The sequence below is a fragment of the Triplophysa dalaica genome, chromosome 3 (assembly GCF_015846415.1).
Source record: "Triplophysa dalaica isolate WHDGS20190420 chromosome 3, ASM1584641v1, whole genome shotgun sequence".
NCBI classification, from domain to species: Eukaryota; Metazoa; Chordata; class Actinopteri; order Cypriniformes; family Nemacheilidae; genus Triplophysa; species Triplophysa dalaica.
Genome location: NC_079544.1, coordinates 25,584,850 through 25,604,036, shown reverse-complemented (window position 1 = coordinate 25,604,036; position 19,187 = coordinate 25,584,850). Strand labels below are relative to the sequence as shown.

At 36.9% G+C, this 19,187-nt stretch overlaps 1 protein-coding gene across 1 annotated transcript in view; it reads right to left on the bottom strand.

Annotated features, from left to right (window-relative positions):
• The window catches only part of LOC130418249 (piezo-type mechanosensitive ion channel component 2), a 98,201-nt gene extending 86,871 nt beyond the window's left edge, over positions 1-11,330 (bottom strand). Inside the window, exons 1-2 of the mRNA XM_056744284.1 lie at positions 10,816-11,330; positions 2,663-2,758 (exon numbers count right to left, since the gene is read on the bottom strand). Coding sequence (XP_056600262.1) covers positions 2,663-2,758; positions 10,816-10,879 — 160 coding nt within the window. The 5' untranslated portion in view covers positions 10,880-11,330. The remainder of the gene's footprint in view (positions 1-2,662; positions 2,759-10,815) is intronic.
• Between the last annotated feature and the right edge of the window lie 7,857 nt (positions 11,331-19,187).

The following is a 19,187-nucleotide window of genomic DNA, read 5'->3' as shown; positions in this document are numbered from 1 at the left end:
AAGAGGCCCTGGCCATTAAGTGGGCAGTCATGGAGCTCAGGTACTATCTCCTCGGGCGTAGTTTCTCTTTGGTCACCGATCATGCTCCACTACAGTGGATGTCCAAGGCCAAGGAAACTAATGCCCGGGTGACCAGGTGGTTCCTGGCGCTCCAGGACTTCCATTTTAATGTACAACATCGGGCCGGGGCCTCCCACGGTAATGCGGATGGTCTGTCGAGGATGTGGTCAGGTTGGACAACTCGGTCAAGGTCACGACCCCCCCCTGCTCCAACACCGGATTCCTACGGAGTAAAGAAGAGGCTTCTCCCCACCAGGTCGACGCTTAGGGGGGGGGGGTGTGGCGAGTTGGCTCGCACCCAATCAGCGTCGCCATGGTTATTCAGGAAATCAGCCGATCGTCAACACCTGAGATCAATCGCCAGCAGGGATAAAAGCCTCACAGCCAGGAGAAAGAGTGAGTTACAGCTCCAAGCTTCATACCCGGCTGACGTGTCTTGTCTCTCCCTTCTCTTTAAAGATTCGGACGTATGACGAACGGCGGATTCCCCAGCTAGAAGGATTTCCGGAAGTAGTGACGTTCCCTCACTCGACAAAGACGGCCTAGTAAAACTATTCACGTGAAGGACCACGAGTGGAGGACTTTATCCGGAGCTGAGCTTCACGAAAAGCATCTAGTTTTTTTTTTGTTGACACTTAAATAAATTACCCTTCGGGGCGTTTTGTTCATCCACTTCCGTGGTTGTCTCGTGTCTTGCACCCCACAGCGCTATTTAAATAAAGTTGAGTTGAGAGTTGAGTTAATAGGCAGGTTTTCTTACCCTACTTCTTGACTGACTCTCAAATATTTCGTCCCGTGATTCATCTGTCTAATTCCCTCCTATCCGCTAGCCTATTGTCATGTGATTGGTCAGAAGGTGTAGTCTGCTGTGTTTGGTGGAACGCGCTCATCATGGGTCGCAAATGAAACGCCTACCATCATTACTGTGTTACGGTTTACAGGTGGTTGGATATTACCAACAGTGTATAGATAGAGATGGCAAGGATTTTACCTTACCCGAGCCCGAGCCCAAGTCTGATGAAGAAACATCCAAAGACGATAGTAGATAATAGGATGACAGCCATGGGGGAACGACTCAAGGCAACGCACAGCTGACAATCACGTTTTCTAGTGACGAAGATACGCGGCAGTAAGAGACTCGGACTAGATCGTGTCTCGTTTACGTGATCCAGAGTCGACTCCCTTTTTTACAAGCCAATAAATTTGTTCTTCATTCACCTTCAGACTTACAACTTGGCAGACTGATTACTTTCAAACACGGCAACACAACAGACTGGATGATATGTCATTTTCATGATATAAATATGCTTGCGATGGATGCGAAAAAATGTACAGTTTACTGCAGAGGCTTTTGTTAAAGTAGCGCATCAAAACTAAATCACAATGCGCGCTTCATTGATTAAACCTCGACTAGATGCAGATGTGTCGAATTAGCACTTTACAGTTTTTCTGTTAACAACAGCGGTTCAAGTGCAGAAATACATAAGAAACGTAATTTGCAAGCAGCTTGTCGGAAGAGAGAGAGTGAGGGACGTCTGATCTGTCTGCTCCCGCTCTGTGTTTGAGCTGTCTGTCACACACCCGAAGTTACATCCACCAATGATAAATAGACGATAATAATGATAAATCATTCAACTATTTTAAAATTGCACAAAGGCTGAGATTTATTCCGTATTCATCGATCATGTATTAAACATTTGAAATTGTATTTAAAACAAAAATTTTTAATTAATATGTAGAGTTTTGAGTTTTCTGTCTTGTCACGTACCACAGGGGTCTCTTCAAGTACCACGCGTACCACTGATCTAAATAGTTGATAGAAAACTTCACAGAGATTGCACATTGGGTTACTTCTCCCGACCCCACTAACTTGCCAGATCTGCCACGCCCCCTTATTCCGGCACCTCAGAATTGACCAATTAAGCACTGTTTACAACCACATGAGGGTGAATAAATAATGACATAATTGTTTTAAACTGTCGCTTAAATGCCATTTGCATATTACAACGGCTGAAATCTGGAGAAGGGTCGGTGAGTCTTTCTGAAGCGCAGCATCCATTTCTCTTCATACGAGTACAGGTCTGCTTAACTATTGATGAGAGTGTAAGTGGACCACTTAAAAATCTCCTGTCCTCTTCCTTTCATCAGAATCCATGCAACCGTTCTCTTATACATAATTAACCAACAGAAAACAAGCACACGTTCACTATATACTGTACTGTACTGTACTTCCAGGTAGCTACGAGACAAAGCTAAACATCAATGTCAAAGATCTCAGGAAGTAGTCCCTTCAATTTATCTTCTTCATTGCTTTGCTGAAATGTTATCAAGAAAGTTGGTTAGCAAATAAAAGAAGAGACGTATATGTTCTGAGTGAATTATCCCTTTAAATCTTTCTTCATTTTAGTGTGTGTGCAGGAATTCATCCTCAAAGCCAAACCCCAGCCGCTTCATTGTAGGCACTTGTAACTGATGATGTTTGTTAAGCGTTTCTGGTCCACTGAATTGTCTTCACGCTGTTTTAGGGAACAAAGAATGTGCTTGCTGCAGTGGATTTTTGTCACTTAAGGAAGAGTTATGCTGGCGCAGTAATGCGTCTTACCTTGCATGGTCACGCTGGAGGGTTCGGGGAAGAGAGGGATGAGCAGCAGGTGCAGGAGGTAGATGAAGGACAGAGCGTTGTATCTGAACAGACATGCTGCCGAGAAAAGAAAAAAAAACATTAAAAACATGTTACAGTACACGTGTGATGCCAGCGGACACGATCTGTGTAGCGTGATATGCTAAAATATTTTCTAATTATTAGTCTAGTGAAGCCAAGGAGCTGGTGTCGTTGATTAAAATTTGGGCTTTCTTCATCTTGAAAGTATTTCTTTCTCCAGAAAAAAGAATGATCAAAATGTATTTTTTTCGCTTGGTTCAGGTGACACCGATGACCCAAACAAAAACATGGCAAATGAAAAAGTTGATCACGAATTTTTACTGTACGGTATAAGTTTTGACAAGTCAAGATGTTGGTGTAAAGAAAACATTCATGCACATTAGCTCATGAGATCAGAGAGACAATAAATGAGCAGAGAAATGTTGTGTAACATACAAAAAATATGTGTAAAGGGCTGGGAGATATATCGTGCGATTCTTATGCTGTCAGTTTCTCAATGAATTTTGGTTAATAACGCCACATCCGAAAGCCAGAGGGTGCTCTTGCGCAGAAACTCCGAATATGGGAAACAGAAAAGGAACGATTAGTTCCAGGAAATGGCAAAGGTCATATTCTATCACTGCTCTTCAAACCAAGTATTTTCATGATAATAAGGTATATTTATAGTGATGATGTTTGTCGAGTGTTGTTTTTTTTCAAATGCACGTTATAAACAACTCAATCTCGTAGTGATTTTAAATCAAGCAGTACTCCCCATTGACCACTAGTTGTAGTTCACGGAAGAGATGTGTATAAAACACAGAATTGATTAAGACATGTATAATTAGCGTGAATCGCAATCTATATTGCCCAGTATTGAATGTTTTTGAGCTTTGGCAAATGTAAAAACTATTTTATCATGCCAATAAAGCATTTTCTTTCATCAATAGTCAAAATAAGTCACTTTATCTAAACAAAAAATAAAGGATAAGAGTTTTCTGAAATACATTTTCCAATAAATTATTCAATTCTGTGCAACACATGTGTAGAATAAAACACATAACTTCAAAAGTTATAATTAAAAGAAATGTATTTCTTGATTGAAATTAACAAACAATAAAATAATAATAAAACCCTAGAATGTTGAGCTTGTGAACACGCAGCCCCAACTCTGAGATTATGACCAATGAACAAATAAAAAAAGAGATTTGAGACTGGGAGGGTTTAGTGTTAAACTGCCCCAAAATATCCATATTCTATCTGCTGTAGTTCTTTCTCTGCATGAGCTGTGTGCTTTATTCATCATCCAGCGGACGGACGCTCAACAGAGTAGAAGTGTTGTGAAAGGCCTTGATTTGAAAATCTCCTTTTCACCGTTACTTCTTTCTTTTACTAGTTTCCCATTTCACGATCAGCCGGTCGAAACATTAAGCAAATTTATTTCACTACCAAACATGGAGTTGTGCACAAGACTTGATATCAATTACACGCCTTTCCATGCACAGACATGTCACAAGAAAACCCTCAAGAGATGCCAATGACAACAATACGGCAGTTACATCACTGTGTACAAATGTAAAAACTGGCAAAACACTTCAACTGCACAGTTTCCCACAGCTAATTTATACTAGATTGACAAATTTATTTTGACACCACATTTTTTTACATGTTTGTCCATTGTAGTCTATTTTGTGCAAACTTAAAGTATCTGTGTACATTTTTTCACTCAACATTTTTTTAGGAAACCGGCACTGTAGTCGGCTTTGTGCCGGTGAACACCTTCAAGTGGGTAAAAACATCACCCTACATCAGAATCTGACCTCACCAATGTTCTTGTGTCTAAAAGGCTACAGGCATTTCTTTTAACATATAAGGTGTCCCTAATTGTATATTAATTATTCATATTAGTATTCAAAATTAGAATGAGTGTGTCTCAAATCATAATATGGTAAAATAAGTATCCATAAAGTACTCAAATGTTTTGGTGAATATCCTTCGATTTGTGTTTTTGTTAATGATCACAATGAGTGTCTTGACAACAACAAGTACTATGGTTACATTTTAGTATATCATTTTACTTACTCTCTTGTTGAAGAAATGAATAGGATTTTTAACCTCAAATGCAGATGCAAAAAATGCAGAAAATCGAGCCCAGTATGAATTTTTTATGATGTTCACAAATTTCAGACTCAATGTGCATTGGCCTTAACGGCTAATATGTATACGTACATCAAGAAATGCGCCTCATCTTAATTGATTAATAGATAAATAACAAATAACTTTTTTATTGAGATTGCGGTGGTAGGTTTAGGCAACTATGGCATCAAAGCGGTACTTTTCAGGAGCCAAAAGAAGAAAAGCAGAGGAAGAAAAAAGAGCTCAAAATAAATGTATGTTTTGTTTCATATTGTTCAATGCATAAACTTATTCAAAAGAACAATGTCCATCACCCTCTTAAATTTAACCCACATGAAAAAAATACTAATATCATTGACTATAGTAAACTGTGGCAAAATTCTATGGAATTTACTCATTGACTTATCTTTGCTATAATCTGTTTATGTAAAGTTTCTGCACTATAACAGCTTTGTTTAATATGTTGCACTTAAAAAAACACTTATACACGTAAATTAAAAAATAGTTTTTTGTGAGTTTTATTTTCACTAGTCAAATTGCAGTGCTATGACAATTTTACAATAGTGAGCCCATATTTATGTTCTTGCCTATAGGGCCCCACAACCCCATGAGCAGGCCCTGCTTATTCATAACAAAAACAGTACACAAGTAAGCGGATTGGGATGCAGCAAAAAATGTTTAACCATAGTTTATGGGCTAAACTAATATAGAGACAAACAAACACACACATTGTAAAACTGCTAACTTAATTTAGGTTGTAAAAAACAAGAACAAGAAACAAGAGAGAGAGAGAGAGAGAGAGAGAGAGAGAGAGAGAGAGAGAGAGAGTCACACTACACACAGTGATGGAACCCATTAAGATCAAGATTACAGCACAGACATTTATTCTGTTAATAAAACCAGCAGGCAGAGGAAACACAGGAGAAACTGCAGAGTTACACAAGACTTTAACAACATCAACTGAAGCCAAAACCTCATCAAAAGAGAAAACACCAGTAATGCACTTTAATAAACTCATCTAAAGGATTTTTAGCTATCCTAAAGTGACCCACAGGTTTGATTTAATCATAAGCAACAACATAATCATACCCAAAAAATCTGCTAAATCACCATAACAAAGTTTCAAACACAATTACTTAAAGTAAACGCTGACACGTGAAATCCTCTGTATACTCTTTATGGATCAATGAGGTATTATCTCTATGATCTTTCGCTTTTAAAGTGATGTTCCTGACATGGATAATTAACTTGAGATTATAATAATAAAAATGTGGCCACGTCCAAATCCAGCTTGATTCTTCCACAAAGCTTTGAATGCTTCGTTCCTTTAGAGACAGAAGCACAACCGCAGTGACCACACTGAAATGATGAGCCATCTCAGAAATAATTGATGTTAGAGAATAGAAAACCACAGCAGAAGCAGAGAAGAATTTCAATAGAGACAGATTTATGACGAAAACACTTAAACTACTGAAATGATGCTGGATTTAAACCTACATCACCTGCACATGCTTAAAGCCATCCCAGAGGAAAATGTTTTGTGTTGTGTTTCATTTTAAGTAATTTTTCAATGATTTAGTTTCATTGCTGTCTATGGGAAATAAATGACATTTCCTGTGTGCTCATATAAACAATAACAAAGTTTAAGATGAATACTTTACAAAATATGCGTGTGTGTGTCATGCAATGCAACACCTGTGGGACTGCTTTAACATTTTAAAGACATTAAATTGAACTGGAGTTCTTAGCTTTCAGGTAATCCGTGTGTATAAAGATATGCAGCTGTGAAAAATTAAAAGACCATTTTAAATGTTTATTTAATCAGCATTTCTAGATGTGTTGTGGCCATTTCAGTCCAGTGTACATTTCAACAAATTCAAACCTCAGGACTCAGGAGTGACAAAGTCATCCAACAGCAATGTGAAAGACTGACAGAAAAATCACATTAAAATATTGTTTGAATTCATCTTTCCTAAATAAATGTATAATATGACTGTTGTATTGCTTAAAACTGAATCTGAACTTGTTTTCTTTGCTGTATTTGAGGTCTGAAAAAAAACAGAGCATATTTTCTATTATTTTCACCTGTTTCTCCAGTTTTTCTGCAAATAAATGCGAATAGAAAAAACTTTTTTGTTTTATGGAAGAAATATTGCTACTAGCTCACAGGATGAAACAAAAACGATAATTTTACCTAAACACACACCTATAAATAGTTAATTCAGAAACACTGAAATTCATTTTGAAACGGTCTCTTAGTTTTTTCCATACCTGTATTTTTGGACTTTATTCTTTATAATTGAACTTTTATAATCGAAATAGAAAACAGACCTCATGCCCCAAATCAAACCTGGGTCGCTGAAGGTGCAGTTGCCCTATATGTTGGCACAACATCAGCTCAGATGTTAAAATGCACTTCCAAAAATTTACAAAAAAAAAGAAACAAAACATTGATGACTCATCTTGCATTCAGGGGCGTATCCATATTCATATATCCATACTGCACATCCACTGAAATGCTCTAAATCTCTAAAATAACACCGTCCCCTATAACGCCTCACTTCAGAGTAAAAACAACAAGTTAAAGTTTCAATTAAAAACACATCAACTTAAGAATAAAAACAGCACTCTTATAATAATTTCACAGCGTCTTTAACTGAATAATATTTATTGCCTGCAGTTAGTTTTCCTGTCATTTCTCCGTTCTTTTTTGGCTGGATAACCTTTGCTCAGTAATACTTCCACTGAAAAATAAAATCATCAAATATTAAAGGCATGTTTACGATAATGGGCAGCCAATTCTTTCCCCTCTGATGCCACATTATTAATTCATGCGGTTAAAACGGCTTTCCATGGATTAATGGAGATGCTCCGCAGCTTTTCCATCACGTTTGGAGGAGAAAAGAACCAACTTAGGCTGTCAAGAGATACATCTTATTGAGTGGATCTTATCAACATATAGAATGCGACCCCACTTGCTAAAAGAGAGAGAGAGGGGGGTGGGAGTGACCACAATTGTATGTTTAGTGTGCACTCTTAAGGGCTGATCAGAAAAACAGCGAAAGAGTAAATATGAGATATTTACAAACAGTTAAACAGATTGTAAACGGTCATCTAGATTAATTTTGCTATGCCATTTCAAATCAATCTGAATCACAACTATCCACGGATGGATTCAAGAAACAAAGCGCAACGGTTATCGCAAATAAATATTACACATTTCTCAACGTAGTGCAGAAGGGTGTTCAACATGATAATGTTCATTTTCATTATTCTGATGCCAAAATTGAACCTGACATTTAATTTTGAATCGTAATTTTTTGTAATTTATTTCCAGAAAATACAGAGCATATTTTCCTTAATTGCAAATATTCTAGTTTAGGAACAAAAAAATGATGGTTAAAGTAGAAAAAGGTGATTGAAGCGAGTCTTTCTTTTATAGATATTAAGAATGGAAACTATGAAAAAGACGGTCAAAAATGTTCTTTGATTAACAATTTACTTTTGCTAGAAACAAAATTATTCACAAATGTGGGTTTTTTCAAATCACCCCCCTGTTTGTTGTATTTAAAATGTATTTAAAACAATACATATAAACTCTACAAAAAAGCAAGAATCCTATTCGCTCTATTTAATAAAAATAATCAATTATGATTTTTTCCCCTTTGTATGATCTATATTTAATAATATGGTGTTTGTTTAAAGTGTTTATTTTATTTTTTCTAAGTTTTTAACTTTTTTATTTATTTTATTTTTGCTTGTTCTTTATTTTTGTATAATAAATATGTTGTTTTTTCTTAATCTTCTATCCCTATGCCCCTTTAAAAAATGTTTAATTGTCTAATTGTTGAATATCCTGTATGCCATTTTACTGTATAAATTTGTAATATTTTGTTATATTTCAACAAAATAAAAAAATTAAAAACTTTCGCACAGAAATCCATGTTCGCACACGTCTGTGTGTTTCCTTGCAACAACTGCAGCATGCAGCTGCGCAGTGCGCCCGCAGGCGCGCAATGGGTGACGACACGTAAGTGTTCTGTACTTGTTAATTCTTGAAATGATGTCATCATTGAGTGTAATCACTATGTAATGAATGCAGATGTGCAAGAAAAATGTATACCTCCGCTTCCATTATTTCCATATGCATGCAAAACATGGTAATTAAGTATATGTTGAATATGTTGAAGATACTTAAATATGTTTATATGCATAAATGTTGAACACCCCTTTGGTTGAACAAGGAGTAGTGTTTTAAGCAAGGGGAGTTTGTATAGTGCATTGTGTCGCAAGTGATAGAAAAAGTGATGGGGTGCTGTGCCCCAGTAGAGCTTTAGGTCGAGCAACACCCCTGAAACTACATCTTGCCATTCATGTCTTACTGTTTCAATATGATAAGTACTTGGAATTATTAAATAAATCTTGGTACAAATTATGATAAATCATGTCAAGGGGTTTAGGAACAATTTAAAATATGTAAAGAAAAACAATTTAAAATACACATTCTGATAGTAACATCTGAGAAAATGCAAATTAAGCATTAGATTACTATAAATTAAAAATAGAAATATAAAAATTACTGTTTTAAGTCATTGATGTTGACCGTCTCTGAGGGGCTTCAACAGATTATTTCATCATTAATCTGTGACGTGAAATCATCCCCAGTGACCAAAGACTCATTACACCCTACAGTACAATAACACAACCAACACAAGGACTGAAGTGCGGTCCCCGAGTAAAACCTGCAGAACAAATGCGGTTTGACACATTTTATATCAGTTTACATTAAAACAAAGTCCTGGCATTAAAGTGTTAGCCATGCTCTCTAAAAACGAGATTAACAAATCACAACTACATATTTAAAGTATATTTTTATCATCAAAAAGAAAGCAGATGTATCTCAAAGAGAATTACACAGCGTTTACAGTCAATCATCATTTTACTGTGGATTCTATCATCGATAATCTGAATCATATACAAACACAACAAAGTCACACTGGTATACATTTTCATAAATTGTCACATTCTTATCACATCTTTTTATTTATTTTTTTAAACTTTTAGGCTGTTCCATTTCTCTGAATAACATTTAATAGTAATTTCTGTCCATCAAAAGAAAGGTTTAAGATGCCCTGTTGCTTTTCCCATTTGTGATGTTTAACAAGTTTTATGTTTCCATTTGCATTTGAGTGAAAATCAATTAAACAAGCTGACATTTTCAATACACATGTGTTGAGTAAAATGCCTATTTGTCTTGTTCAATCAATAAATAGAAGGTTTCCTAGACAATGAATGGGTAAATTATCCTTTTATTTCTGTAGTCCAGACTTTGAAGTTTGTTTCTATCCAGAAATTGGATTGAACAATACAGAAAAACAAGACATCACTGAGAGTTTGACATTCAGCTCTGGTCTCAGCAAGATGGTTTTGTTAAACATATGAGCATAAGAGAAGTTTTCCTTTTTAGTAAGATAAGGACGATTTAGGGGTAATTTAGGGTAAATGTGACACTTTTTGTGTTTTCTCCAAATTCACCCTAATTTGTACAGTAAACTAAACTTGTATGGCGTTTTTACTAACTAGAACAATTTTCAACTTAATGTAAACATATATTAAAAGTAAATATATTTTATATAAGTTTAACTATGTTTGCGACGCATTGTGATTTTATAAATTAAATTGTTACAAATGGCTATTACTGTGGAGATGCCTATTCACTTGTTCCCATTACAATAAGCACGTTTTTTATATATAAATTACATTTTCTTTACCCATCATGAACGTGTCTCAGTTTTTGCAAACGTCGTAAAGCCTTAAATAAAAGGGTAGCTTTTTTGCCAATGAGAACTGTTTCATAAACGCCATCACCTTGCGCGCAATGTAGCCACACAGCAGATTACTGTAAAATTAAAGATCAAACCAAAACCCTTCAAAAACCCAGAGCTGGGTGAAATAATGAAGGAGTTTAAGATGCTCACCTGCCGCCAGACAAACAGGCAACAGCACTCTGAAGATCAATCCACACACAACCTCAGAAGCCATCGCTCGTACCGAGCTCTGTCACATCCAGATGTGGTTTAAAGAACAAACTGTAGTGTCTTGGATCCAGATGTCAAACCCCGATCTCTTCTCGATCTAGGGCAAGACGGCATCATGCGTGCGTCCTAAACTTCTCCGCACACCCGTACCGTTAAACCCGCGCGTGCGTCCTGCATGTGTCCAAATGCCTACAACCTTCTGTATGTTTACTTCCAAAGGGTTAAACGTGAATTTTATAACTCATAATGACATTTAGATGTAATTTTTGCTTAAAGTTTCACCCGCGCGTTTTGGGCACGCCGATGCACCGTCTGCGCCAAGCGCTCAGGATGCGTCCGACTCCGGAACGGCGCGTATATCCAGCGGGAAATAGTCACAGTTTCCCGTGGCACCGAAAATAAGGAACTTTAATGTAAGAGCAATTAAATCGTCCGACAAGTTTGTTTTAAACGCGTTCATGTAGACTAGATGACTCCCCACAACCATGAACTCAGTCAAAGGAGCTCTGAAAACCAAGGAGATTCCGGTTAATGACAAACTCATGAGTGATCCAGCAAACATCCAATGAGGGCAGGCGGGAGGAGGGGCTTCTGGCCCCCGAGGGACGCTCCCTTTGACTGCTGTTTTACAAGGAAATCATCATCATTACAACAAGGCTTCTAGAACAGATTTTATCCCATCTGGGCAGCACTCTCTTTTTGCTAACTTAACAATTATTAAGCCGACACTTCAATAGTTGAATTATTTGATGAATATTTTTTAAGGAAGTGTTATTATAGGAAAGAAGATTAATAAGGCATTTATATAGAATTATGGAATATTATGTCACATCTGGGTGAAAATTTTAAATTAATAAAAAAACTAAAATTGAAAGACAGACCACTTGACCATGGTCCATGTGCTTAAAAGACATTTATCACATACAAGCCATTTTTACTAGCTGGCAGACATTACAGAAATCTTCTTAAGAAACCACACCTGAGACAATACCTGCGAAACTCGGTGAGTTATAATTTTCTGCCTGTCAATCATTGTGTGCATTCATGTTTGATGACATTGCTGACCATGTCTTTGGAGGAAAGGGTGAGTGGTGGTGTGTCATGAGCAATTCGGTCCATCTTTTGAACTGATCAGGACCCCAGTGGGTATACATTTGTGGACCTATGTTGTGTGAATGTGAGCTACAAATTCAAAACAGTGTTTTATTTCTCACCTTTGGTCAAACATTATTGGTCATAATAACAGTTTATTTTGTATCAGCCATAACTGTTTTTATTAATCATTCCAAAAGATCCAAAACATTTAAAAGCAACATTAAATATTTACTATCATATTAAAGGGATAGTTCACCCCAAAATAAAATTTTAGGCTCAACAGTTGTGACTGTTTTGTGTCCATAAATAGAAGTCAAAGTTCAATGTTGCTTGAGTATTCTTCCAAATAAAAATGTATATTTTATTACAAACTGTAAAATATTGTATACATTCTAGCAGATTTGAAATGACATGGGTGTTTAAAGAATAAATGATTTTGATTTGGGGGTGAACTGTCCCATTACTGTACATTTATGATTCACAACGTTTTAATTTGGATTCTACCACATGAAGCACATTTGAGTTTATACTTAACCTTTTTTAAACACTTTGGTTAGTATGTTTGACAGTTTTTAAAGGTGAATTTAGGTAAAACTAGAGTCATCTAAAATTCCCCTGAATTCACCCTAGAATTAAATAAATTAAAATCAGGAATAAATAAATATGAGACGGTACACACGCAGACACAATAAAGCAACATGTGTTTGTGTTGCTACACACAGCGAGTCCATTGGAATGCTGGGCTTTAAAAATCTGTAAAAACAAACAAAAAGTTATAGCATTTCAATCAAATAAAAGTATGAAACGGTGTTAAAAAGGCATCTTTCATCATTTCTGTGAGTTCTGTATCATGCAAGTTAGCAAATCTGAATGTCATGAGTGCCCATCACTAAAACATAATCCAATTTTTTACATTGTGTATGTTCATCACTGGGGGGCACGGTGGCTTAGTGGTTAGCACGTTCACCTCACACCTCCAGGGTTGGGGGTTTGATTCCCGCTTCCGACTTGTGTGTGTGGAGTTTGCATGTTCTCCCCGTGCCTCAGGGGTTTCCTCCAGGTACTCTGGTTTCCTCCCCTGGTCCAAAGACATGCATGGTAGGTTGATTGGCATCTCTGGAAAAATTGTGCGTGCGTGAGTGCGTGAGTGAGTGTGTGTGCCCTGCGATGGGTTGGCACTCCATCCAGGGTGTATCCTGCCTTGATGCCCGATGACTCCTGAGATAGGCGCAGGCTCCCCGTGACCCGAGGTAGTTCGGATAAGCGGTAGAAAATGGAATGGAATGGAATGTTCATCACTTTGGACCAACTTAAAAAATTACTTTAACTTTGGAGAATTTAAAAAAATATATGTCAATTTCTTAAAATGTATTTTATCAGTCAAATTATATATATGGCTTGGTTTAAATCAAAATGTATACATTTCGTCAAACCACCATAATTGTGATCAGTGTTTGCTTTCGTTGGGCTCATGACTATATATATATTTTGATGATAGTTTTCATCGTCTGGATTGATAGTGTGTTCAAATAAATTTGTTGAGGCAATGAAAACTAAGATCCATTGGGCTCAAGTTATTGGTGTCTAGAATCATTGTGCAGTTAGTTAAATAACTGATCAGGATTGTGTTATAAATGTGTGAATATTTTGTGATCCTACAGTGTGAGATTAAAACAGGGGTTTTAAAACACAATATGGACTAATAGAAACCACTGAAGCATTATTCAATTGCTGAATCAATTAGACATGAAGAATCGGTTTATGAATCTCAACTATGCTGACAATCAACAAAAGAAAGCTTCATGTGGCAATGCATGCTGGGTAACATCATAGTACAAAGCTCATTCATGACTCCCAGCATGCATTATCTGAATTAGTTTGATTATTGCCACCATCATTGAGGTTTTCATGATGACTGTTGATCTCTAAGTGTGCCAAGACAATTGTTTGTTCATTTAATCACAGTATCTTTGCGTTTGTGAACCAGGACATTAAAATCAGTCATAAAAGATTAACTTCCACATTATTTAGTGTCACTTCTCATCTTTAACAAAGCAACTTTAAAGCATCTCTTCTTTTCTTCTTAATGCACGAGTGTATTTATTGTCACACTATTGTAACGTTTAAAGAGAAAAGAGATTGAATATAACAAAAGTCAGGGATCAAATGCCCAACTAAATTAAACACTGATTACAATTATGGTGGTTTGATTAAATGTATAAATTTTGATTTGAACCAAGCCATAAACATAATTTGAGAAAATCTTTGCTCAAAGTTAAAGTAATTTTTTAAGTTGGTCCAAAGTTTCCCTTTTTTCAATGTGAGTCTGTGTTGATTAAAGATGATGTGAGAGTCGTTAACATACAGTATGTTGACTGCTCTTTAAAAACTGTATATCAAAATGTGAATACCAAGCACTTACACCAGAGCAAACTTCCTGGATGTTTAATTCCACGGCTCTCATTAATGCCTAAGAATAGAATAATGTCTATAATCCATTTGTGGTCTCAACACATTTAATACCTGCACACACAAATGCGCACATATGCGTTTGAAACGTCTAGCATAAATATTTAAACCATCATTAAAAGTTGTTGAGACAAACAATATGATGAATTGCACAATATGAAACAGCCAAGTTTTTTAAAATGTTTTGGAAACTCAACACTGACACTGTGTCTAGACTAAATGTACTATGTATGTGTTACTTTGTGTGTCTTTAGGTTAGCACAACACATTCCGGATATCCTTACTGCAGGAAGAATGACGGAAAACACTAAATTAAATCTTTCTGTAATCCAAACTATAATCTTGTTTACTGGCTAATGTAGACGTGCTTTCTTGTAAAGTTTAGAAACAAAAAGTTGAAGCAAAACGACACAACAATCCAACACAAGAACAAGGATTATTAAAATCAATTCCAATTTTATATATTTTAAACTAGCCACGCATTATTAACAATGAAGCCTTGCGTAGCTTACACCACAAATTACACTCGCTAACATTATCAACCAAAGTTCTAAGAAACACTGAGAAGTCAGTCAGCATTTATTTTCTCTCTCTAGAGGGTTATAAAGAGAACGCCTTTCATCGCATTAACACACAAATTTGACAAAAACGTCCATCTTCCTTCACCGTCAAACAAAAGTAGTGCAATCACGCTTAAGTGGCTCCAGCGAATCAATAGAGTCAAAAGGAAGCCATTGATCAATATCTACAGGTTTTACGATTATTCTTTAAAGGCTCAGACTCGATGACAAACAAACGTCAGGAAACATTCGCCTTTTATCCATAATTCATCACAGAGGAGGAAAATTCATGTCCAGCATCCCATCATGGGTGGAGAGCATGTTGATTATCCACCTACATCTCAATTATACAGAAACATGAGGGATCACACACAGCTCTGAAACTATTGCTCTGATTATCTTGTTTTGATAGCCTGCATCCTTAATAAATGCATTCGGACTGACACTTTGGTCATACAACGACGCCAGATCATGCTGGTTTCATTTGCTTTGTCGACCACGCAGGAATATATACAATTTAAATATCTAAAATCAAGTATTTCTCACTGGCACAGGCCACATGCAAAGAAACACAATGCTCATTATAAAACCAATACATAAACAGATCAAACAGAAGCTGTGATTACACAAATGTTATACTTTAAATCAGTTCATGTAATCTCTGGTCATCAAACCCTTTCCAGCTTTAAACTACAAGAGTCATCCCATGTCAAAATTCTGGAAACGTCCTCAGAAAAGACATACAGTATAACACTAATAAACCACACTACAAGCAACACATGTATACTGTAAATTTCTTAAGTTTTAAAGTCTCAGTGAAAAAAAGGGCAAAATTTTCATGAAATACTGCAGTGTTTATTGTAAATAGTTTATCAATGTGGGTCATTTTCTTTAAAAAATGTGTGTGTCCTCATAATCTTTAGTTAAAATCTGAAAATGCACTTCTGTCCTGTAATGAATATCCATGTTAAATAACCTATGTCAGATGGCTTGGGCGGAGCTTCCGTTAACTCCTCCCCTTCAACTGTCAGTCTACTCACCCTAAACACACTACGTTAACATAAATTTTTAAACTATATCAGAAACTACAACTGGTCTATGTATCTTACTATCATATCGCTTGATCGAGTGCTTTGCTTACTTCCTACATGCTCAATGTATGTAAGTGGCTCTGCCACTGGGAAAAAGAAATGCCCTGTTTTGGAGCTTCCGCCTCATTTTGGAGCTGCCGCCCCCATCTGGAGTGCTCCGGGATGCAGATATACCCCTCTTTATATCTATGTGATTGAACCATATAGGGACTTATAACGTATAGAAAACAAAATATGTATTTGTCAGAATCTAAAAGCATATATTTAATTCTTCTCGAGTAACAGGCATGCAAACTTTGAAAAAGCAACACAAAAAGAGTTACCGCATTGTCATGTTATGCAAAAGACTCATCAATAATAAAATAATGACGTTATTATCATGATTTTTCACCTCTGTAATATGGCTTCAGAATTTACACATTTCTACATAACTTTGGATGACTCATTTAATTTTCACCCATGGCATTTTAGAGTTTTAAGCATTTCTTTTTTTAAGAAAAATAATGATCATAATCAAATTTTAAGAATGAAGCGACCTCTGATTGAGTTGGCACGTATTGACGCATGAGAATTTAGTCAATTGAGTTAATGATAACAACTAAACTTGGGGGAATTTGCAATACAGTACATAATATAACTAGTAACTGTAAGTAAACACCTATAGTATATGCACCTTATAGAACCCAAAAAACCTGGCTTGATGGCTCCCAGTTCACAAACACTTACATTTTCTTCAGAAAAACATAAAATCTAGTCGCCTCAATATCATTCCAATGCTTCTAGTGCTTAACAAACTGACACTAATATCTATCACTGACCAGAATATCAATAATGGATTCCTGTGTACTGGAATGACCACAGTTATGCCACCACACAATTAACCAATAACTGCGTATGTTGTGCACCATTTAAGCCTTTTATCTCAAGAGCCCTTATTTGTCTGCAAAGCTTTACCTGGGTGTGGTGTTCCAGGTTATCACTTCCTTCATAGCATCTAAAACATTGATGCTCCTCTTAACCGCCGATAACCATTCTACCCTTAAAGCACTGCATTATTAAACATTCTTCAGTCATCTATACAATGAGAATTTGCATTGAAAAGCTGGCTAAAGCTTTTAAGCTTCAACTTTCAAAGTTTCTCCGTCACATACTCAACTGGGAATGGGATGGCATATCTATAAGCTACAATTACTTTGAGTAAGACGGATCAAAGGTGACAATCAAATCAGACAAAAAATATAAACCCAACAAATGACAAACAAACATATGTATTGCACTTTTACTATAATAAGAATACGATTAATTTTCATAAGGGAATGACATACATAGACTCATATTGGATCGGGCCAGCTTCATGTAGTGGGACGAACAGCGTGGGTTTCCCATTAACTAGTTCCCGCGCTTGTCGTACTGTTCGTCCAATCAAATGTCCCCCTGGAACGTATATTTGGGGAACGTTCGGGCATTCTTGTGTGAACTGTGCCTACATATCGCTGTGCGCCTCCACCGAGGGTCGTCCCTTGAGGGCGTAAAGTCGCGCTTCCGTGCAGTAGCTGGCTTGCAGCTGCGTAACTTATAGTGGTGGGCAGAGCGAGGTTTCATGAAACATCTAAACAGTTGAAGCAAATGTGCCATACTGTGTCGAATCTACGCAATTTACCGACACCCTTCTCTGCGGTGACACCTAGTGGTAATATTCAAGAATGACTCCGGAACAGGCTTGATTGCAAGTCGATGCAAGTGCACAAATGTTATGTGAGATCATCTACCGAATAAGTGGTGGGGCGGTTAGTGTTTTTGGTTGGCATGTTGTATCCCCGGGTTCGAATCCCAAGTAAACCTTACTAAGTAGCGTCATTATAATAAACATTTTAAAGATTTATTTTAATACATTATTGTTGGATTTAAGTGTGGAAATGTTCCTAACATATGTACGACATCTCAAGCAGAGCCTCCATTATTATTTAATCTATAAATATACAGTTGAGAGAAAAAGTATGTGAACCCTTTGGGCTTACTTGGATTTCTTCATAAATTGGTTATAAAATTTGTTCTGATCTTCATCTAATTCACAACAATAGAGAAACACAGTCTGCTTAAACTAATACCGCACAAACATTATACGTTTTCATGTTTTTATTGAACACAACATGTAAACATTCATGGTGCAGGGTGGAAAAAGTATGTGAAACCCTAGGCTAATGACTTCTCCAAGAGCTTATTGGAGCCAGGAGTCAGCCAACCTGGGGTCCAATCGATGTGATGAGATTGGATGTGTTGATTAAAGCTGGCCTGTCTAATAAAAAACACACACCAGTTTTGAGTTTGCTGTTCTGAAGAAGCGATGTCTGATGTGAACCATGCCTCGCACAAAAGAGCTCTCAGAAGATCTACGATCAAGAATTGTTGACTTACATAAAGCTGGAAAGGGCTACAAAAGTATATCTAAAAGCCTTGATGTCCATGTGCACGGTAAGACAGATTGTCTACAAATGGAGAAAGTTCAGCACTGTTGCTACACTCCCTAGGCGTGGTCGTCCTGTAAAGATGACTGCATGAGCACAGCGCAGAATGCTCAATGAGGTGAAGAAGAATCCTAGAGTGTCAGCTAAACACTTACAGAAATCTCTGGCACATGCTAACATTTTTGTTGACAAATCTACAATAAGGAAAACATTAAACAAGAATGGACTTCATGGGAGGACACCACGGAGGAAGCCACTGCTGTCCAAAAAAAACATTGCAGCACGTTTGAAGTTTGCAAAAGAGCACCTGGATGTTCCACAGCACTACTGGCAAAACATTCTGTGGACAGATGAAACCAAAATTGAGTTGTTTGGAAAGAACACACAACGCTATGTGTGGAGAACAAAAGGCACAGCACACCAACATCAAAACCTCATCCCAACTGTGAAATATGGTGGAGGGGGCATCATGGTTTGGGGCTGCTTTGCTGCCTCAGGCCCTGGACGGATTACTGTCATAGATGGAAAAATGAATTCCAAAGTTTATCAAGACATTTTGCAGGAAAACTTAAGACCATCTGTCCGCCAACTGAAGCTTAACAGAGGATGGACGATGCAACAGGACAACGAAC